Here is a 24,295-nt window from a genome sequence, read left to right on the forward strand (position 1 = left end):
ATGCCTTCACTCATTAATTAATTAACTAAGATCACTCATGAGTGATTTTCAAATCAAGTGGTATCAGAGCTCCTTAGGCTAATAAGGTTTGACAAGCTTGTGTTGGATTTAGCTGTTGAATGCTAACTAGATCCAAGCTCAAATCAGGAGAAGGAGAGTTGGTCGAAACTAATCCTGAAATTGGGAGAGTCTATCCTCAGAAGACAATGTCAGAAGAAGGTTCTGTGGGGCCAGACCCTCAATTCATAGATAATTTTCTAGCCATAAGGTCCATGGTAGAGGAAATATATAAGGATTTTAGAAAACACAAGGATGAAGATGCATCAGGCTCCAAACAAGACAAAGGAGAAGATGAGTCTTTCCTCCATGACCACTCAAAAGGCAAAGGGAAAGAAGAAAGCTTTCTCACACCTCCTAATAGCCCTGAACATAAAAAGAAGGCATCTTTGATTAAGCTAGATGTTAAATTTGATTTACCTATATATGATGGAGAGTTGAATGCAGAAAAGCTGGACAATTGGATTAAACAAATTGATGTTTATTGCATAGTGCAGAGTATCGACTCAGACAAGAGCAAGATTTAGCTGGCAAGCCTACAACTTGGAGGCACTGCGTTAGTTTGGTGGGAAGGCAAAACCCAAGCTGACATGAAGAGACATGGTAAGACTATCTCTATCTGGAGTGAATTTGTTTCTACAATCAAAAAGTGATTTTATCCATTGGCCTACATGCAGCAAGCCATGATGAGTTGGCAAGCTCTTTGACAGTTGAAAGGGCAAAGTGTACAAGGATACACCCAAGAATTTAGGAAGAGAGCATTGATTCTAGGAATCTCATTAGACTCACCTGAGACTCTGTTGAAGTACATCGGTGGTCTACACAGCTACATGAGGCATACTATCCTCATGTTTAATCCCACTAGTATAGATGAGGTATCTGTACAAGCTACTCATCTAGAAGCTAGAGGAAAGAATGGAAGTCCAGAAGTTGGGGGATCATCCCAACCCACTGCAAGCAAAAATAAGGAGAAAAGAAAACAGAAATGGAAAGCAAGGAAGGCTAACACTGCACAGAAGAGCAAGTCTTCATGCACTCACTGTAAGAAGGATGGGCATGATGATGAGCACTGTTGGATTCTGCATCCAGAGCTGAGGCCTAAGAAGTTCGAGGGCAAGAACAAGAAGACTGTTGCAGCTATTCAAAAAAATTTGGGGTCAGACTCAGGAGATGATACAACTATTGTAGCCACAGGTATAAAAGGTAAGAATTATGAAGCATCTACTAGTAATTCTGCACAATCTACTATTGATGAAGAAAATAAGAGAAAAAGACATGAGCTTTTCCATATTCGAGTTGTTTCCAAACATCAAAAGATTGATACTTTGCTTGATAGTGGCTCACAAGTAAATTTAATTTCTGAAGCAATCGTAAAGAAGCTGGGATTAGTGACTACACCTCACAAGAAACCATACCCATTAGGATGGTTGAATGATAAAGCACAACTACAAGTGACTAGACAATGCAAACTCAAGTTTTCTTTTGATTCAGCATTTGTAGATGAGGTTGAGTTAGACATAATTCCTTTGGATAAATGTGGAATTGTTTTAGGAAGTCCTTACTTGTATGATAGAAAAGCTATTTTCTATAGAGCTGAGAACTAGTATCTACTTGTTAAAGATGGAATTGAATACTTTGTAAGAGCTCATAAGCTCAAGAATAATTATACTCTCATAAACTCAGGGCAGATGAAAGGAATGATAAATTCATGCAAACAATTCTTACTAATGGTTGTAAAGGAAAAGAAACCTGATAAAAATAATGTATTTGAGGGCTGTAATGCTAAACAACAAGCTGATTTAGAAAAAGGTTGTTTCAGAGTATAATATTTTATTTCAAGAACCTAAAGGTCTGCCACCCAAAAAGGAAATAGTGTATGATATTATTTTGCAGCAAGATGTTCCATTGCCTAACATTGGAATGTACAGGTTGTCCACTTTAGAGAATACTGAAATCAAGAAGCAGGTGCAGAAGTTGCTCGAGAAGGGGTTCATCAAACCTAGCACATCACCATGTGGATCTCCAATTGTTTTGGTGAGAAATAAAGATGGCTCGTGGAGAATGTGAACTGATTACCGAGCACTGAATAAGATAACAATAAAAAATGATTATCCCCTTCCTCACATAGATGGTCTGTTGGATCAATTGAAAGAAGTTGTTTATTTTTCCAAGTTAGACTTGCATAGTGGATATCATTAGGTCAGAGTTGCAGAACAAGATGCATGGAAGACTACTTTCAAAACAAAGCAGGGATTGTATGAGTGGTTGGTTATGCCTTTTGGCTTGACTAATGCTCCTGCTACTTTCATGAGAATAATGAATGATGTACTCAGACCTTTTCTTGATGATTTTGTTATTGTGTATCTGGATGACATTCTGGTTATTAGCAAAACATGGGAAGAACACTTAAAGCATGTTAAGCAGACACTAGATGTTTTGAAAAGAGAAAACCTTTATGTTAAACTCTCAAAATGTGAAGTTGGCAAAACATATTTGAATTATTTGGGACATATAGTAGGAGGTGGTGAATTGAAGATAGATCCCTCTAAGGTGGTAGTCATTGTAAACTGGCCTAAACCCAAATCTGCTACAAAAGTTAGGAGCTTCTTAGGAGCAACACAATATTGGAGAAAGTTCATTTCTAACTTTTCCTTAATTGCAGCTCTCTTACATGCTTTGACAGGATTGAATAAGGTGTTTCAGTGGGGAGGAAAACAGCAGAAAGCCTTCGACACCTTGAAAGAAATGATTAGTACAACACCAATACTAGCACTGCCTGATCTTCAAAGACCATTTGAGATCCAAACAGATGCCAGTGACTATGCCATGGGATCAGTGTCGATACAGCACGGTAAACCCATATGTTATCATTTTGAGACATTTAATTCTACATTAGTGAACTATCCTCCGTATGACAAAGAATTGTATGCGTTAGTACAGAGTGTGAAAAAGTGGAAACCTTACTTAATGGGCAAAGAGACAATAATACATATTGATCATCAACCACTTCAATATATACACTCCCAAACTAAGTTGCAGCAATCAAGACACTATAGATGGATGGGTCTCCTACAACAGTTTCATTTAGTCATCAGATATAAAAAGGGCATACATAATAAAGTTGCAGATATGTTATCTAGACCCATTATAAATGCATCTACTATACTTAAGCATAATTATGTGTTACATGAGAGCTACATTGAACAATATGCTCAAGATATAGACTTTAAATATGTATATGCAACTTTAAGTCAAGGCAAATGAGTAGAAGAATTGGATTATCATGTAAAGGACCAACTCTTATATCATTGTGGGAAGTTATGCATTCCACAAACTGAAAGAGTAAAGATAATTAGAGAAGCACACACTTCTCTAATATTAGGTCACTTTGGGGTAAGTAAAACAGTTGCACAGCTGCAAAGATTTTGTTATTGGCCAAAAATGAATGAGACAGTTTCTAGATATGTAAGAGGGTGTACTATGTGTGCTAAAAGCAAGCCCAGCAATAGAAAACTAGGCTTGTACACTCCATTACCAACACCTTCTCATCCTTGGGAAAGTGTTTCCATGGATTTTGTTGGAGGACTGCCTAAATTTAGGAAAGGTCATGATTACTTGTATGTTGTTGTGGATAGGTTCAGCAAAATGTGTATTTTGATACCTTGTAGTAACAGGTTACAACTGAACAAACTACAAAACTATTCTTTCAACATGTATGGGTTCATTTTGGATTACCCACTTCCATTGTATCTGATCAAGACACCCGATTTGTGGGGAAGTTTTGGTCAAGTCTGTGGGAACTTATGGACACCAAACTGAAGAAGAGCATAGCTTTTCATCCACAAATCGATGGCCAAACAGAAGTGGTAAACAAGACAGTAATCCAGTTACTCAGGGGATATTGCAGCAAGCATCCTAAGCTTTGGGATGAACATTTTTGTTATGTGCAGCATGCTTACAATAGAGCCAAACATTCTTCTACACATAGATCTCCTTTTGAGACCTGTTTTGGTTTTACACCAAGGTCTCCTTTGGATTTTGTCTTTGGTAAAGACACCACAGTTGAGGGACACAGTGATGTGGACAGGGAAACTAGGTTCATTGAGAAAATCCAAGAGATCCACGAGGCAGTACAAGAACAGCTGGAAAAGAGCCAAGCCAAATACAAGGCAAGGCATGACAAGAATCGGATGGAGCATAGTTTCCAAGTTGGTGACCAAGTCTGGCTGTATATCAGCAAGGAAAATATGCAAGGTGAAGGTAAAAAGCTAAAGCTTATTAGGTATGGACCTTTGAGGATACATGAGAAGATTGGTGAGAATGCTTTTCACCTTGATCTACCAGCTTACATGCACATCTACTTAGTTGTAAATGCAGATTGCTTGAGATTATTTGAACCTTCACTAATTGAGGATCCCGAAGAGCAGAGTCAATTGCCTTCTATTGATGACCTGCTACCTGAATATCTTAATGAATTGCAGGAGGACACAGTTCTGGACAAGAAGGTGAGGACAACGCGTAGGGGAGATGTTGAGTACATCAGAATTGGGCTCAAGGGTTCAAAGACGAGCAGTGCAAAGTGGATAAAGATTGGACAAGTGAGACAATTGTACCCTCACTTAGTCGATGCTTGAAAACTAACTTTTGGTGGTCCAAAAGCTTTTTCAGTGGGAAGGCCATGATCCGAATTGGATCCATGAAAAATTATCAAAATACTATGACTGTATCAAATCACGACAGACTTCAAAAACTTGTGAACAAAGAGCTATCAGGAAGGACCTCTGAACAGTGGCAGTTTGCAGCCGGCAAGGAATGACGAGGACCTCCGTCAAAGCGCACTGACCGAGACCCATGGAGACCGCGCAGGACACAAACTGGTAGTTGGGAAGTTCGGATCAGAAAATGGAGGCCATTTCTTATGTGCGCTAGGAAAAACCCTCAAGAAGGAAAGGCCCCGAGCGCTCAGTCGCATGGGAAGCCGGGAAACCGTAAGGAAAGCGCTAAAGTGAAAGGCGGGTCCCACGCTCTGAAACCGGCGGAATATCGGAGGCACTTTGGGGCGGTAAGCGGATTTGGCAGAAAACGAGCTTTTCCACACATTGTGATGCGTGTCCAGCGGATGAGAGAGAAAAACACCTCTCATCACGGGCTAACGGTCGAGCAAGTCAACCGCGTGATAAGAGCGAACACCGTATGATCTGGGGGCTCCAGATCTAACGGCGAAGATTGCACCCGATGAGAAACCGGATCTGGAGGGAGAATTAAGCCGCGGCATATAAAAGTCTGAAGTCCAATTTGACCGCTGAGTTGGCGAATGAATCATTACACAGCATAACTCAAATACCGAACCGTTTGAGGAAGAGCTGGCACAGTTCGTGGGAGGACAAGTGGCCACTTCCCTGTGAGACGTTACAAAGTTGCGATGTCGCAGAGGTAGGGAACTCCAAGCGAACAACAACATGCGACCTGAAGGGGTGGAAGAGGAAGCAAATAGTCAGAGGATGGATTGGCCTTAAGCCATGAATGAACAGACAGAGAACAGGCAAACAAGCGAGTGAGAGAGCCAGAACAGAGAAAATCAAGAAGCAGAAAACAGAGAGCCGAGCTGACCTGCAGATTTAAGGTAGCATCGAGCAGATAGAACCAGGCTTGAGAGGTTCAAGCGATCCCTGTGAGGATATCTGTCGGGAACTGAGTACCAGATTGGACTCATCCCATTAAGACCAGTGAGGTCGAGACTTGGTAAGGAAGAGTCTGTGCACTCTAGTGGCTTGGGAAATCCAAGAACCACCCTACTAAGCATTATCTGTTTCAGAAGACTCAAATTGAGCTCCTCCTTGTAAAGCTCTGCTTTAAAGACACAATAAAAAGAAGGCCACCACCGAAAGCTGGACCGGAGATGTAGCCGAGGAGGATTGGGTGAACTCCTTATTAATTGTTATGTTCTTGTATTTGCTTACTGTGTTTCTCTTACTATTTTCCATTTTCCAGTGTCTGTGTATTTTGCAATCTGATCGATCCGTGGTCTAAGATAACATAGACACACACCAACACATGAGTCTATAATACCTTCACTCATTAATTAATTAACTGAGATCACTCACGAGTGATTTTCAGATCAATAGTTCATAGATTTAATTGCACCGACAGTAGGAAGATACTTTATAGCCCAATATACAGGAGATATGGTCATGTTGTGTTTGATAACATTATATTAAAAAAAAATCACTTATATCAAAAAATAAAAATAAAAAATACAAGTTGGCTTTAGAGTAAAAAAATATAGTTCAACTTTGGAGTAATTCTTTTTTAATTAGAGATATAAATAGAAAATATTGTTGATTTGCTACATGATAATAATAATAAATAACAATGTTTTATTTTGATATGACTTAGCCATGGAAATAGAAAAAAAAAAAGGCCTACTTTGTTTGTTTGTAATGCAGTTGTCTATAACGCGACCTTTTGAAAGCCTTTCCGGCGGGTTTTTCCGGTCGAAATCCGGCAGGAATTTATTGGAATCGCAAGTTTGATAGCTAGTTTCTGCACAATGAAAACGTCCCAGGGGTTTTCCAGGGTGCTGAATCCAAATATGTAGTTAAAAAACCATTTTAACTGCAACAAATCAAGATTTAACCTCAATTTCTTCCGCCGGATTCCGTCACCGGAATCTCCAAAAAGTCGCATTATAGACAACTCCGTTTGTAATAATAAAAGTATTGAAGATTTATTTCTTCTCATAAGTCAATAATGAAATTAGAAAAATGATTGTTTTCTTATTAGGTGTTGTAGAGTCTATTATGGAGGAGATGTCATTTTGTAACATTACCTTACAAAAACAAATAAATAACTACATATGTACATATATCTAGACAATAAAAAAAATTGTGTATGTATATAGATACATGAAAACGTCTGAAAAGATTTATATATGAAGAAATTTGACCCCTCTCAGTGGTGCTCAATAGATTTGAGTTTAAGATGCAGATTGCTTCTGAAATCCAAATCTAGTTAACAACTTTTGAGTAAATAATAACAACATCTCATTGTTTTCCTCATGGCATGTGTATGTTGTAGGACTACCATAAGATGACACTCCACCCCATGTAGCTACCACCACTTATAATTATGAGCATTGGATAGTTGGATTGCTCGTATAGTTTGTGTGTTATCATAAATGTGAATGTTGTTAAAGGGATATCACCTCAATCCCTATCTGCATTCACCAATGTTGACTCTTCCATTTTATCATTATTTTAGTACAACTTGGTGCATTCCTCAAACATGATAGTGACAATTTCAATTTTATGGCTATCTAGCTTTAGAAGCTATGTGTTTTTTGAGGGACATCTAGCTTTGCAAGTTTGGGTAAGTTTCCTCTAATATTCCTTGTTTCCTAACTACATTTCCCATTCTCGTATGCATCCCCCTTAAGTTAAATCAATCAGAAAGCCCTCACTCTATCAACTCAAGTTTTCCTTCTCTCAACTTGCTCCCTCATTTTCTTTATCATGTCTTCCTGCTTATTGCTTGGCCTAGCCTTCCCCTCACTTTTCTTTGTGTTCTTTTGGTTGGTGCTCAACATTAAGTATGATATCACATTGCATTTATCTCCTTATTTTTTATGTCTTTGGTATGCACTTTATCATGTGACATCCCAGTTCTTCTCAAGGTCATCGCAAATGTTATGTGAGAAGGGAGCCTCCTCATTCGAGGGCTCAAGTTAATGCTAAAGCCTTTTTTGCTTAAAACTGGACACACAAATCCCATGTTATAAGGGAGGATACCAAATTCAAGAAACACTCACTCTAAGCAAACCCAGCATATGCAAACTCCAATGTTTGTTGCCAAATTTAAATCATTATGGGCAAGATCCTAGTGGAAAGAAGTGAAGCACAATAAGAAATTTTGCTTAGCATTGATACCATGTATCTACAACTCAAAAAAATGGACAAGTATTTATTCTTGCTAAGAAAGTTGTAGACTTGGACTTCCCTGCTCACGTTGAAGAGGAAGGTGACCCTACAACCATTCAAATAGACTCTCCCAAAACATAATTAGTAAAGATGTTTGTTTTGATTTTTTTTTATCTAAACAAATTGTCCTAATTATCCTAATTAAATATAGCTTTTGCTCTAAATTAATCAATAAATTTCCAAACAAATATAAATATTTTATTTATAAAAATCTATATATAACTCTTCACCTATATTAATAATATGATTTTCTAACGGGCAAATAGTTAATTATAAAAATACTAATTTTTTATAATAATAATAATAATAATAATAAAAAATCCAAAATTCTAATATGGAGAATTTATATATATATAACCATGTGGTTCGACACCAAAGCCAAAACAAATTGATTTTTCAAATCATCAAACCAACCAAACCCACGTTAACAGAAAAATTATATTTCAAAAGTGATACCACATATAAACAACTTAGTCTAAACAAGCCGTTATTTAGCTTGTAATATAAACAACAATGGCTTAAAATAATATATTTACGGTATACCCACCACCGCGGCCACATTGATGGGCTGTGAGGCAACGATTTCATGAACACACTGCTGCTAGTGGTTGGCCACGGTGAAGGGTCACACCAACATTATCGTACTCTTTTACCTCAATTTTGAAGTAACAAATTTTAAACATAAACTTAATCACGTCACAATTTCATTTATAAAAGGGTTAAAGATTTAAATTTGAAATTAATTTTTCATAGTGCCATGGCAATATTACACTTATTTTTTTATTACACTTATTTTTTTAGTGGGATTTATTATTCTTTATCATATTATATAGTTTAAGTGAATTTAATAATTAAGAATATGATTTTTTTTTAAATTACAAGTTCAAAATTAGAAATAAAATATATATACCTTCATAGATTTTCATATTCAAAGCTCAAGCTTTACATTAAAATCTCCCTTCACAACTTATTTGCCAAGTTGACATTTATGCATGAAATAAGTATTTTTCTGTTTGTCCTGCCTATTTTTTTATTATGAAATTGTGTGACAATTCCATGTTCACTGTTGTTAGGTGTAGTTAAGGTTTACACACAGTGTTCGTTAAATCAACTATAGTAAGGTACAGTTGTATGGTAGTATTTCAAGATGTTGGAATTGTTGTTTTAAAACAGAATAAAAAGTGGCAAAACATATTATTAAATAGTAATAAAAGTAATTATTAATCAACATAACAGAGTCTGTATATAATTAAATTACATGCAGTGAGACCATTCATTGCATTGGAAAAAATTCTCTCTGTAATTGATACAGAGATTAAACTTGTTTTAAGGGAACCAGCCTCATTGAATCTTCATCACATCAAAGTGCATTTCTCTTCCTTCATTGAATCTTCATCACATCAAAGTGCATTTCTCTTCCTTCAATGATCACAAATCTGTGTGGAAATATTTCATGAAGCTGTAAATGTTGTTTCAAAACAGAAAACTAAGCAGAAAAGGAGTTGTCAAATATATTATCTTATAAAAATAATCATAATGGTAACTATTAACCAACATAACAGAAATATGCTTATAATTAACCGACAGCTGTTTCAATACACTGCTCTCTGTAAGTGATACAGCGAATAAACATGTTCCAGAGTAGCTAGTACTAGACTGCTAGTCCCTTGACCTTGTAAACTAGTAGCCTTTGCCAATACCCTATAGCATTTTTGTTATATGTATTCACTTGGAGCTAGAATGCTGTGTTTTATCTATTTGTGAGCCTCTGAAAATCGATGGCATTAAAATCCAATGGGAGACATTTGCAAAAACCAGCCATTTATCCAGTTGCAGACATTTGCAAAAACCAGCCATTTATCCTGTTGAAGACATTTGCAAAAGCCTGACATGAGTTGTTTCCGCAGGGCGGTGGCATTAATTTCGACTTATTTTAAGTCAATGTTATTTCATTCTGTGTTATCCATTGCCTTTGGCATTAGCCTTAGCCTTAGACCTGAACTTGAGTTTAGTTCTGATCCCAGATTAGAAAATATAAATAAACCTTAATGAAGAGCAGAGGAACACCATTTAGACAGCTACCCCTTGTTGAATGCAGAGTTATCACTCTCCATTAAAATGGCATGAGAATGTTTAGCTCAAATTCCTCATTCATTACATATGGGGACAAACAAGCGACCAACAAGTTTATTATTATTGATGAAAAACCTCTTAGATATAAAGATAGGTTTTTGGACCAAAAATTCCAAATTCCAAGTAGGTGTTATTAAAATATTATAAATTTTATAATATTGTTGTTCTATTATATATTTTAGGTATGAGGAAGATAATTGAGTACAAATTGTTTTTGTTTGGTTAAGAACTCTTTTTATTAGATACAAGGAAATAGGTTAATGACGTAAGACAAAGAAGATTCTAGTCTAATGACATGTTTTTCTATGAATATCAGCAACGGATTTGTTGCATTTGGAAATAACAACCAATTATGATGTTTCCAGCTATTTTTTCACTATATAAATAAATAACTAAATTATGTTTCTATTTCTACAAAAATATGGAAAATATCAAAAAACATTTATTTGGAGTTGTTTTTGACTTTTTGGAATTTTTTGCCCGTGGGTTTTCCTGTCTAATTTCTCTAAAATCAGGCAGGAATTTATTGAAATCACAAGCTTGATGGGTAACCGGTACACAATCGAAATGCCCTAAAAATTTTTGAAGGCGTTGAATCCATATATACAAATCAAAATTTCACTTCAAATTTTTCCATCATATTCAATCACACCAAAAAAAATCTAAAAAATCACACTAAAAACAACTCCCATTTATTTAATCTTCCAACTTCCCGAAATCTGGAAAATATAAAAATACATTTATTTAATATCCGGGTAGAAATCGCTCTCTAAAAAAACCACTCGTCATTGTTTTTCACTTTTAACTTTTACATATTAGATATGAATTCTTAACCTAAAAACCAAACCTGGATTTCTGATGAACCCACCATGACTCGATGAAACCCGGAATCTCTTACGCATAGAGACATCACCATATCTGTAGATATCACAGTGATTCATGATCATATTTTGCAAACACTGCATTGTTTCTGATTTTACTGAGAAACCCTGAGTCCTGCACACTACCTGCCGCCGTGCAGAAGCGCTTGACCGTCACTTCCTGAATGAGCAAATCTGCAAACTCATTGCCGAAATTATTTCTGGGGAAGCCATTCACCACCTCCTGGACGGTGTCCGCGTGGATGAGAGGGTTGAATGCGCCGTACACGTCAAGGTGGGTTCCGAAGATGAGCAACGCATTCTCCGGCGAGTGTCCAAAGGTCTTGCATATGTTGTCTTTGTGCCTGAAAACGGCCTCCGCCACTCGATCGCTCAGTCGCGCCGGCGCTCCTTCGCGAAGCAGAAATTCCCGGGCGAGCACCCCTCCGTGGAACTCAAAGGAAAGCGGTGTCTGTTCCATTGCCACGGATGTGAGACCCAGGTCGTGGAGAATCGATGCCAAATAGAACATCTCCGGATCCCAATGCCAATGAGGGAAATTCACCGTGGCTATGGCCGTCCCCAAATAGTACGATCGCATGCTGTGGAGGAAGACGTCGGAGTCAAGCCACGATTTGGCGTAGGCAGTGGCCTTCTCAGTAAGAGGGGTTTGCGGGAGAGGAATCGACGCCAACGATATGGGCTTGGGAGGGGTGAGGGTGCCCTTGGATGCACATTGAAGCGCCTGGTTCACCTCTTTCTCCAGCTTGTTCAGATCATCCACCTCTTTTAACAGGGCCACCTCTGACGATGATGCCATTCTAATCAACTCAACACCGGCAACACCTATAATTATGGAATCAAAACTCAAATAGATCGGATTCTACTACCTTAATCCTCCAACATTTCACAGGAATTTCTGCCGGCTGCTCGCTTCCGTTTTGTGATCTGAATCTCTCATCACAAACACAAACACAGTGTTGTGAAATTATAAATAAAATAATTCAATCCAACTTGCCATTGACTTGATTATAATAATTTTTTCTCAATTGTTATCCGAAGTAGGTTCATTAAAGGAGTTTGAGCAGGAATTTCAAAATAATATAACTGATTTAATCGACTCATTTATTTGTTTTTGAATTACAGGGTAGGAATTTCAAAATAATATAACTGTTTTAATCAACTCAATTATTTGTGTTTTTTCAGCTTTAACAAAAGATGTACTGTTTTCAAAAAAATATTAACTATGTTTGATTGGTAAATCATCCTGTAATAATCAATTCCCCATCAAATTTCATCTGGGCCAATAAATTATTTGTTCCAGTTGGTTTCCTCAACGTTATAAGTACTTATAAAGCTTTTTCAAATTTGGGTTGGAAGTGGATTCAGTTTATCCCATGAGTTTCGAATGTATATTTGAAAATTGGTGAATGATAGATAACGTAGGGTATCAAAGATTCTGAGTTGCATCTAGTACTCAAATACCGCAGCTGCCTACACAGATACATCCAGGAAGAGATGGAGTTCTTGAACATCTCCTCAATCGGCACACCATACCGATATGCTGTCAAAATTGAGCAAAAGTTCAAACAGAAGAAGCGAGACTTTGGATCTGCAAATCCAAAGCCCAAAGGACAAAGCCAAGGCAGGGTGACCCAAGACAATCCATCGAAGCCGCAAGAAAAGAACAACACCACGAAGTCGAAGAAGGACACAGGAAAGTGGTGTGAGTTCCACAAAAGTCCCACTCATAACACAAGTGAGTGTCGGACCAAGCAGTCGCTGGTGGCCGAGTTGAAGGCTTCCGAATCAAACGCATGTTCCGACTCTGAGTCAGAACCCGACAAGGGGAATGACAAAGGGAAGCAGATCATTGATGCGGATCCCAGCGCCACTATTGCTACTGTCAAGATCCAGAAAAATGAGCCCGAAGAGCCAGAGGAGGGGGAACGTCTTTTCCACTCACAGATGTGGGTGAAGGGTTCGCCGCTGCAATTCATTGTCGACAGTGGCAGCCAAAAAAACCTCATTTCAGCAGAGGTCGTAAAGCGGTTGGGCCTACCAACTACACCAAACCCACAACCGTACAGTGTCGGTTGGCTTCACGAAGGACGAGATCTCAAAGTTCGCCAGCAGTGCCGCCTTTCTTACAGCATCAAGCCCTTCACAGACGAGGTATTGTGTGATGTTACACCTCTGGATGTTTGCGATGTACTATTAGGCCAGCCATACTTGTGGAGGCGACATGCTGTGTATGAGTCAAGGCCTCGCGTTGTCATCATTTCTTTGGATAATTCATTATACAGGATACCGGAGGTAGCCCCACCTACCGCCACCTCTTTGATCACTGCTAAGAAAGGCAGCAAGCTCATCTCATAGACTAGGAAATTTATTTTCTGTCTGGTTCACTCCCAAAGTAAGGGGAAGATCGTTGCTACATCCATGACCCCCGCGAAGGGTTCCTCCACACAGCAGCAGCAACAGAGGGATACAGTCGTGACAAAACACATGAACAACTTCTCCTTACCCGGAGGGGTACCACACAAGTTTCAGGTGGGCGACAAAGTTTGGTTACATTTGCAGAGGGAGCGCCTTACCAGAACCCATCAGAAACTCAGACCACTTCGACATGGTCCTTACACCAGTAACAAGGCTACGGGAAACAATGCTTTGAAGCACAACATTCCTCCATTCCTTCGCTTGCACTGACTGTTCAATGTGGACCGTCGCCGACCATGCTCCCCACCATTTCTGGACACATCAGAGATTGCAGAACAGCTCACCAGAGACCCAGCTCAGCAAAAGCTTCCTCATCTCAGGGAGGAACTCAACGCAATGGGGACCATTGCTTAAGGGGGGAGGAATGATCCAGGTGGATGTTGGTGGCCACCCACCTATCCCATTTGGACCCCCACAACTCTCTTTCAGTTTTTCTGTTTCCTTAATTATAGCAGAATTTACTATTTTTAGCAGTTTTTCGGGTCCTAAACTTCCGGAGCCGTTTTGAGGCCCTAAACGACGTTTTTTGGGAAATCCACCGACAACGATTTTTCTGTCTAAAAATCGTCTTTTCCATCGTAGTCCTCGGAGAGATCTTTCCAACGGGCTATCATGCGCATCAAACGGAGATAGTACGACCAATTCGCGACCCCGGGAATTTGATGTACCAACTTACCCAAAAACGGGGCCCACAATTTGGCGTTTCATCTTCTAGGGTTAGGTTTTGGAATGTGAAGGGTTTTCCATTGTTTCTCAACAATAAATAGGCCCTCGAGCCTCATTGTAACACAGTTTTTGGAGAACAGTTCAGAGGCATGTAGCCGACACATCTCTTCTCAGAGATAAGCTACCATCGCCCTAGCTGGGTTATTTCCATTTCTATTTGTAAGCATATTTCAGTATTTTACAGTAATGAAATGAAGTATTATTTCCGCTGCATATTTGTCTTTATGGTTATCTCTGTATTTTATTGCGTTCCTGTCTAAATCCGGATCAGTGCTAATCTCTTAGATCTTGGGGGTCTCTCCTCCCAAGATCCGGATCACAGAATGACTGATGAATACCAGAAATTCATCACAGAACTGTCAGCGAGGGAGAAAGCCCCTTCATTTGATGAGCTGACAGCGATTCTGCTCCAGGAGGAGGAGCGACGACAGAATCTAAAAACTCAGAGCAATGACCTAGCTCTGATGGCGAAGAGGTGACAATACAGAGGAAAGCAACACCAGCACCAACATCATCACCAACGACCGCAGCAGCAGCAGCAGAAGGGAGCCAACTCTTTTCAAAAGAGATCATTTAGAGGTATGATTGATAATTATGTTAAGAGATGTTTTTATTTTGGGAAACCTGGTCATCAGATTAAAGAATGCTATAAGAGGCAGGCGGATGAAAGAAAAGGCAAACAGAGGAAACATCAGGGTTGTTTCGCTGGAGAAGAGGAGGACCACAGCCATGATCTTCGACTATTCACAGTCGATTGTGCTCTTTCATCATCAAAGAGAGATGAGGACAACATATGGTATGTCGACTCTGGCGCATCCTCACATATGACCGGTAAGAAGGACTGTTTTGAATTTCTTAAAGAATCTGCATGTGGATCTAAAATTTATCTAGGAGATGACAGTGGGTATGAGATCAAAGGATATGGAAATATTCTTGTGAAGCTACCTAGTGGAGACATTCAACATCTTAAAAATGTATTATATGTTCCAGGAATTAAGAAAAACTTGATCTTTGTCTCAATGATTACAGACCAGGACATGCAGGTGCAATTCTTTAAGAATGGTTCTGTCATTAAGGATAGCCAGATGGAAACAGTTGCAACAGGAGTGCACGTGGGGAATTTGTACAGATTGGATGCAAAGAGTATGCCACGACAAGCAATGGTTGCAGCTGGATCAACAGTCAAAAATCTCTGGCATCAGAGATTTGGACATCTCAATTTGCAAGACCTCATCCTACTTCAGAAGAAAGGTATGGTCGATGGACTCCCTGTTTTTCATAATGTCAAGTTGGAATGTGATGGATGTGCATTAGGGAAAATGCATAGAGAAGAGTTCCCTTTGCATGTCAATAGAAATGAAAGAGATATCCTAGAACTAGTGCATACAGATATTTGTGGACCTATGCAAACTAGGTCCCTAGGAGGTGCATATTATTTTCTGTTGTTTACAGATGATTGCACTAGGTTTTCATGGGTGTATTTTTTAAGTAAAAAGAGTCAAGCCTTTCGGTACTTTAAAGAGTTCAAATCTATGATAGAGAACCAAACAGGAAAGAGGATAAAGATTCTCCGCTCAGATCAAGGGGGAGAATACAGGTTAGGAGAGTTCATGAACTTCTGCAAGCGACATGGGATTATCTAGCAATTCACAGTGCCACACACTCCACAGTAGAATGGAGTAGCAGATCGCAAGAACAGAACTCTTGTGGAGTGCGCGAGAAGTATGCTTCAAGGTAAAGGTTTATCGAATGGTCTTTGGGCAGAAGCCATTAATATTGCTGTTTATTTAAAGAATAGGAGTCCTATTAAATGTCTAGGCTTCAAAACCCCCTTTGAAGCATTGTTTGGACTCAAACCAGCAGTTAGTCATCTAAGAATATTTGGATCTAAAGCTTATGCTCACATACCAAAAGCAGATAGAAAGAAGTTAGACCACAAAGCCTTGAAATGTATATTTGTAGGATATGGCACAGAGTATAAGGCATACAAGTTATATAATCCTGTGACTCATAAAGTTTTTGCAAGCAGAGATGTTATTTTTCATGAACAGACTGAAGATGGAAAGGAAGACTCTAACAGTGACAGCTACATTCCATTGCTGATAGAGATGAACAGTGACGAAGATGAAGAGCAGGAGCAGGAGCAGAAACAAGAAGAAGTAGCAGCAGTTAGTGTAATAAGTGATGATGCAGGCCCGAAAAGTGCTGAAACAGATAGAGTTGAGATAAGTCCTCTACCTAGAAGATCAGGTAGGAAGACTAGACTACCTGAAAGATTGAAAGGCTATGCTTTAATATCCAAAATTTTAAACATTGTAGAACCTTCAAACTATGAAGAAGCAAGTAAATCAGATGAATGGAGGGCTGCAATGCATGAGGAAATTGAATCAATATATAGAAATCATACTTGGGATTTAGTTGAGTTGCTTGAAGGGAAAACCCCCATAGGTTATAAGTGGCTGTATAAACCTAAGATAAATGCAGATGGGAGTGTAAAAAACCAAAGCTAGACTGGTAGCAAAGGGTTACTCACAACAAGAAGGAATAGATTTCGATGACACCTTTGCTCCTGTAGCTAAATTAAATACAATTAGAATGCTAATCTCTTTAGCAACAAAACATAAATGGAAGCTACACCAGCTAGATGTTAAGTTTGCATTTCTGAATGGAGAATTAAAGCAAGAAATTTATTTAGTACAGCCTCCTGGTTTTGTGAAAAAAGGGCAGGAGCATTTAGTGTGTAAATTGCATAAGGCACTTTATGGTTTGAAACAAGCACCCAGGTCATGGTATGAGAAAATTGATTCATTTTTTATACAACATGGTTTTCATAGGAGCCTCAACGATCCAAACCTGTATACCAAGATAAATAAACAGAGGCAAATCATTTTGATTTCTTTGTATGTGGATGACATGATTATAACAGGAAATGCAAATAATTTGATCAAAGAAATCAAGCAGCAAATGTCACAAGTATTTGAAATGAAAGACCTTGGAGATCTTCATTATTGCCTAGGTTTGGAGGTGTGGAAAGATTCTAGTCAAACTTTTCTAACTCAAGAAAAGTATGCCAGAACCCTGTTGGAAAGATTCAGAATGGAACAGTGTAAAACAGCAGCAACACCATTGCAGCAGAATCTCAAGTTAAGCAGTGATGATGGCATAAAACAGGTGGATGCCACTTTGTATAGACAGCTAGTGGGGAGTTTGATATATCTCACAACAAGTAGACCTGATCTGGCATATTTTGTTAGTGTGTTGAGCCAGTTTATGTCCAGACCACTTGAAAGTCACTGGATTGCAGCAAAATGTGTGTTGAGGTACCTTAGTGGTACTTGTAATTATGGTATTTTATACACTGACATTTATGATGTTACTTTAGCAGGTTATTCAGATTATGATTGGGCAAGTAACCTGGATGATCGAAGATCCATCATAGGTTACGCATTTAGTATTGGATCCAGGGTTATTTCGTGGAGTAGCAAAAAGCAAAGCGCTGTAGCATTATCATCATGTGAAGATGAGTACCAGGCGTTGTGTGCAGCCACATGCGAAGCCATCTGGTTGAGGAGATTGCTTAGTGATGCAGGCGAGGGACAGAAAGAAGCAACCAGCATCAAAACTGACAACCAGAGCACAATAAAGCTTGCATACAATCCAGTTTTCCATAAAAATACTAAACATATAGACACTCAGTTTCATTTTGTTCGAGAAAAGATACAGTCAAAAGAAATATGTGTGGAGTATTGTAACACTTGTGATAATTTAGCTAATATTTTTACTAAGCCTCTAGGGCGAGTAAAGTTTGAGTTATTTTGAGAGATGTTAGGAGTGTAGAATAATCCTTTCTCCATTAAAGGGGGGGGGGGGGTTAAAAATAATGGACAAATGGTTATATGGTTGTACCGCATCTCTTTAGTTTAGGATTAGTTCCTAGAGTTCAGGAGGTTGTTCACAACTACCTAATTTTTTAGTGATGTATTTAATATTGTAATATTCATTTGATGGAATGGAGAGTGAACGAGAGAGAGAGTCTCCTCTTTGTTTGAGTGCAGTCTCCCAAGTGTGTTGTATACACCTTGTAGGAATTTACAGGGTAAGTTCCTCAGAAAGAATACCAAAAGGACACCGCTCACAACCAGATCTCAAATCAATACACCAGTATTTTTGACGTGGTTAAAACCCTCAGAGTGCAAGGAGGGAAACAGTCCACGGCCTGTCCCAACGTGGGTACAGACAATTTATTAATCAAAGAATGAAAATTTACATAAGCTTCTCTCATGCACGGATTACCCGAACAATGACCCTCCATGCGCTTTAAATAGAACTCATGGACCAATCGGGTGTCAAGCCACGGATCAAGTGTCGGTAATACCGAGGTGAGAGTGAACCGTCGGATCACTACATATCGTGACCGTCGGATTGTAAGTTACAAAATGTACAACGGTAAAGAAACACACTTTACCTAACTCTAACCTAACTCTATGCTAGACCAAGTTGAACTTAACTATATCCTATGTGTCGGAATATCCTAACATCCCCCCTTAAGAACAACTTGGGATAGGATTGAAGGATTTACAAATATGACACAATAGGAGAAGGAAGGAGGCACTAGAGCCTATCCCCCCTTAGTGACAACTTCCTGAACTCCAAGCATATATCGAAGTTTAGTGAACTTCGCCTCTGTGAGAGCCTTTGTGAAGATGTCTGCAACCTGATCATCCGTTGGACAATATTGCACTTCAAGAACATGGTCATGAATGAGCTTTCTGATGAAGTGCATGTGTAGTTCAATGTGTTTGCTGCGCTGATGCTGGACTGGATCTTTGCATAGCTGAATGGCACTTTGATTATCACACCAAAGTGTGGTTGGATGCTGCTGCTCAAAGCCAAATTCTGATAGGATCTGACGAAGCCACAAGGCTTCCTTACTAGCTTCCACGGCACCACGATACTCTGCTTCTGCTGACGAAAGAGAAATGGCAGCCTGTTTCTTACAAGCCCATGTAATAGGTCCTGAACCAAGAGTGAAGACATAACCGGCAGTAGACTTCCGATCATCAAGGTCACCAGCCCAATCAGAATCAGTGAAACCAACTAACAGAGGAGTTGCTTTGGCACTGTAATGAATCCCAAACTGTACTGTACCTCGAACATAACGAAGTATTCTTTTAGCTGCTTTCCAATGACTTTCACGGGGGTTTTGCATAAAACGAGCAACAAGGCCAACAGCAAAGGAAAGATCAGGACGAGTATGGGTTAAATACAAGAGTTTTCCGACAAGTTGACGGTATAAGGTAGCATCAACTTCAGGAGAAGTACAAGAGACTGAAAGTTTGACTCCAGACTGAAAGGGAGAAGGGGCTGGCTTACAGTCTTCCATGTGAAAATGACGAAGAATATCACAAGCATACTTGGACTGGGAAAGGAAAATACCTTCTTGGGATTGCAAGACTTGAAGACCGAGAAAATAGTGTAAGTGTCCTAAGTCTGTCATTTCAAATTTCTTTTTAAGGCTGGACTTCACATGGTTTATAAGGTTGGGATCACTACCAGTAAGAATAAGATCATCAACATAAAGAACAAGGATGATAAGAGAGTTGCCCACTTTCTTGGTGTAGACAGTATTGTCAGAATGACACCTAGAAAAGCCAGATTCTAAAAGAAAGCTATCCATTTTGGCATACCAAGCCCGAGGAGCTTGTTTGAGGCCATAAAGGGATTTCTTAAGTCGACAAACGAGGCTGGAGTCTGTTTGTATGAAGCCAATGGGTTGTTCCATATAGATTTCTTCCTGCAAGTCCCCATGCAAGAAGGCAGATTTAACATCCATTTGATGGACTTCCCATTTTAAAGAGGCAGCAAGGGAAAGAACAAGGCGGATAGAGTTCATTTTGGCAACTGGAGAGAAGGTTTCAGTGTAGTCAATGCCTTCAACCTGTGAAAAGCCCTTAGCAACTAGACGAGCCTTATGTTTATCAACTTTCCCATCTGGTCCATACTTGGTTCTGTAAACCCATTTGCATCTAACAAGTTTGCGTCCCTTTGGTAGAGGAACAAGATCCCATGTATCATTTGTCATCAATGAATGATATTCTTCATTCATAGCTGCTTCCCAATGTGGATGGCCTGAAGCTTCTGCAAAAGTGTCAGGATCTGATTCCATGTAGGAATTTACAGGGTAAGTTCCTCAGAAAGAATACCAAAAGGACACCGCTCACAACCAGATCTCAAATCAATACACCAGTATTTTTGACGTGGTTAAAACCCTCAGAGTGCAAGGAGGGAAACAGTCCACGGCCTGTCCCAACGTGGGTACAGACAATTTATTAATCAAAGAATGAAAATTTACATAAGCTTCTCTCATGCACGGATTACCCGAACAATGACCCTCCATGCGCTTTAAATAGAACTCATGGACCAATCGGGTGTCAAGCCACGGATCAAGTGTCGGTAATACCGAGGTGAGAGTGAACCGTCGGATCACTACATATCGTGACCGTCGGATTGTAAGTTACAAAATGTACAACGGTAAAGAAACACACTTTACCTAACTCTAACCTAACTCTATGCTAGACCAAGTTGAACTTAACTATATCCTATGTGTCGGAATATCCTAACACACCTGTGAGCTGCAACTCCTTCATTTAATTCAAAGTGTGATTTTTATCTTTTAAGACCAGAGATGAAATATATAAACCTTCACAAATTTAACAATTATTTCATTTTCACGTTCAAAGCTTCAGAGTTACATTGAAATCTCCCTTCACAACCTATTTCCCAGGTTGAAATTTATACATAAAATAAGTAATTTTCTGTTTTTTCTAACCATTTTTTTATTATGAAATTGTGACAATTCCATGTTCACTGTTGTTAGGTGTAGTTAAGGTTTACACACAATGTTCGTTAAATCAACTATGGTAAGGTACAGTTGTATGGTAGTATTTCAAGATGTTGGAATTGTTGTTTTAAAACAGAATAAAAAGTGGTAAAACATATTATTGAATAGTAATAAAAGTAGTTATTAATCAACATAACAGAGTTTGTATATAATTAAATTACATGCAGTGAGACCATTCATTGCATTGGAAAAAATTCTCTCACTTGCTTTAAGGGAACCAGTCTCATTGAATCTTCATCACATCACACTGCATTTCTCTTCCTTCCATGATTACAAATCTGTGTGGAAATATTTCAAGAAGCTGTAAATGTTGTTTCAAAACAAAAAACTGAGCAGAAAAAGAGTTGTCAAATATATTATCTCATAAAAATAAACATAATGGTAACTATTAACCAACATAACAGAAATATGCTTATAATTAACCGACAGTTTTTTCAATACACTGCTCTCTGTAATTGATACAGCGAATAAACATGTTCCAGAGTAGCTAGTACTAGAATGCTAGTCCCTTGACCTTGTAAACTAGTAGCCTTTGCCAATACCCTATAGCATTTTTGTTATATGTATTCACTTGGAGCTAGAATGCTGTGTTTTATCTATTTGTGAGCCTCTCAAAATCGATGGCATTAAAATCCAACGGGAGACATTTGCAAAAACCAGCCATTTATCCAGTTGCAGACATTTGCAAAAACCAGCGATTTATCCTGTTGAAGACATTTGCAAAAGCCTGACATGAGTTGTTCCCGCAGGGCGGTGGCATTAATTTCGACTTATTTTAAGTCAATGTTATTTCATTCTGTGTTATCCATTGCCTTTGGCATTAGCATTAGCCTTAGCCTTAGATCTGAACTTGAGTTTAGTTCTGATCCCAGATTAGAAAATATAAATAAACCTTAATGAAGAGCAGAGGAACACCATTTGGACAGCTACCCCTTGTTGAATGCAGAGTTATCACTCTCCATTAAAATGGCATGAGAATGTTTAGCTCAAATTCCTCATTCATTACATATGGGGACAAACAAGCGACCAACAAGTTTATTATTATTGATGAAAAACCTCTTAGATATAAAGATAGGTTTTGGACCAAAAATTCCAAATTCCAAGTAGTTGTTATTAAAATATGTATAAATTTTATAATATTGTTGTTTTATTATATATTTTAGGAATGAGGAAGATAATTGAGTAGAAATTGTTTTTGTTGGGCTAATAACTCTTTTTATTAGATATAGAGAAATAGGTTATTGACCTAAGACAAAGAAGATTCTAGTAAGATTGGAAGTATGCCCGTTACAGACGGACAGTAGATCACTCTAATGACATGTTTTTCTATGAATATCAGCAATGGATCTGTTGCATTTGGAAATAACAACAAATAATAATGTTTCCAAGTTATTTTTTCACTATATAAATAAATAATTAAATTATTTTTCTATTTCTACAAAAATATGGAAAATATCAAAAAAACATTTATTTGGAGTTGTCTTTGACTTTTTGGAATTTTTTGCCAGTAGGTTTTTGTCTAATTTCTCTAAAATCAAACAGGAATTTATTGAAATCACAAGCTTGATGGGTAACCCCTACACAATCGAAATGCCTTGAAAAATTTTCAGGGCGTTGAATCACACCAAAAAAAATCTAAAAAATCACACTAAAAACAACTCCCATTTATTTAATCTTCCAACTTCCCAAAAATCTGGAAAATATAAAAATACATTTATTTAATATCCGGGTTACATATTAGATATGAATTCTTAACCTAAAAACCAAACCTGGATTTCTGATGAACCCACAATGACTCGATGAAACCCGGAATCTCTTACGCATAGAGATATCACCATATCTGTAGATATCACAGTGATTCATGATCATATTTTGCAAACACTGCATTGTTTCTGATTTGACTGAGAAACCCTGAGTCCTGCACACTACCTGCTGCCGTGCAGAAGCGCTTGACCGTCACTTCCTGAATGAGCAAATCTGCAAACTCATTGCCGAAATTATTTCTGGGGAAGCCATTCACCACCTCCTGGACGGTGTCCGCGTGGATGAGAGGGTTGAATGCGCCGTACACGTCAAGGTGGGTTCCGAAGATGAGCAACGCATTCTCCGGCGAGTGTCCAAAGGTCTTGCATATGTTGTCTTTGTGCCTGAAAACGGCCTCCGCCACTCGATCGCTCAGTCGCGCAGGCGCTCCTTCGCGAAGCAGAAATTCCCGGGCGAGCACCCCTCCGTGGAACTCAAAGGAAAGCGGTGTCTGTTCCATGGCCACGGATGTGAGACCCAGGTCGTGGAGAATCGATGCCAAATAGAACATCTCCGGATCCCAATGCCAATGAGGGAAATTCACCGTGGCTATGGCCGTCCCCAAATAGTACGATCGCATGCTGTGGAGGAAGACGGCGGAGTCAAGCCACGATTTGGCGTAGGCAGTGGCCTTCTCAGTAAGAGGGGTTTGCGGGAGAGGAATCGACGCCAACGATATGGGCTTGGGAGGGGTGAGGGTGCCCTTGGATGCACATTGAAGCGCCTGGTTCACCTCTTTCTCCAGCTTGTTCAGGTCATCCACCTCTTTTAACAGGGCCACCTCTGACGATGATGCCATTCTAATCAACTCAACACAGGCAACACCTATAATTATGGAATCAAAACTCAAATAGATCGGATTCTACTACCTTAATCCTCCAAGATTTCACAGGAATTTCTGCCGGCTGCTCGCTTCCGTTTTGTGATCTGAATCTCTCATCGCAAACACAAACACAGTGTTGTGAAATTATAAATAAAATAATTCAATCCAACTTGCCATTGACTTTATTATAATAATTTTTTCTCAATTGTTATACGAAGTAGGTTCATTAAAGGGATTTGAGCAGGAATTTCAAAATAATATAACTGATTTAATCGACTCATTTATTTGTTTTTGAATTACAGGGTAGGAATTTCAAATAATATAACTGGTTTAATCAATTCAATTATTTGTGTTTTTTCAGCTTTAACGAAAGATGTACTGTTTTCAAAAAAATATTAACTATATTTGATTGGTAAATCATCCTGTAATAATCAATTCTCCCATCAAATTTCATCCGTGCCAATAAATTATCTGTTCCAGTTGGTTTCCTCAACGTTATAAGTACTTATAAAGCTTT

The 24,295-nt window shown here is 38.7% G+C and overlaps 2 protein-coding genes across 2 annotated transcripts; both read right to left on the bottom strand.

Annotated features, from left to right (window-relative positions):
• Positions 1-10,836: 10,836 nt before the first annotated feature.
• Positions 10,837-12,041, bottom strand: LOC149233942 (cyanamide hydratase DDI2-like). Its single transcript, XM_089461073.1, has one exon. It carries the CDS (start codon positions 11,844-11,846, stop codon positions 11,094-11,096), a length of 753 nt encoding a protein of 250 aa, XP_089317199.1. The 5' UTR covers positions 11,847-12,041; the 3' UTR covers positions 10,837-11,093.
• Positions 12,042-22,801: 10,760 nt separating this feature from the next.
• On the bottom strand, positions 22,802-23,913 carry LOC149233943 (cyanamide hydratase DDI2-like). The gene has a single exon (XM_089461074.1). The coding sequence runs from the start codon at positions 23,752-23,754 to the stop codon at positions 23,002-23,004; it is 753 nt and encodes a 250-aa protein (XP_089317200.1). The 5' UTR covers positions 23,755-23,913; the 3' UTR covers positions 22,802-23,001.
• Positions 23,914-24,295: the final 382 nt, after the last annotated feature.

The sequence above is a fragment of the Pinus tabuliformis genome, chromosome 8, assembly GCF_031772625.1.
Source record: "Pinus tabuliformis cultivar Carrire ecotype Pingquan chromosome 8, CPIR1, whole genome shotgun sequence".
Classification (NCBI taxonomy): domain Eukaryota; kingdom Viridiplantae; phylum Streptophyta; class Pinopsida; order Pinales; family Pinaceae; genus Pinus; species Pinus tabuliformis.

What these genes read in the sequence shown, in the direction of transcription:
- LOC149233942 (XM_089461073.1), bottom strand. Translation starts at nt 11,846, where the DNA reads ATGGCATCATCGTCAGAGGTGGCCCTGTTAAAAGAGGTGGATGATCTG.
- LOC149233943 (XM_089461074.1), bottom strand. Translation starts at nt 23,754, where the DNA reads ATGGCATCATCGTCAGAGGTGGCCCTGTTAAAAGAGGTGGATGACCTG.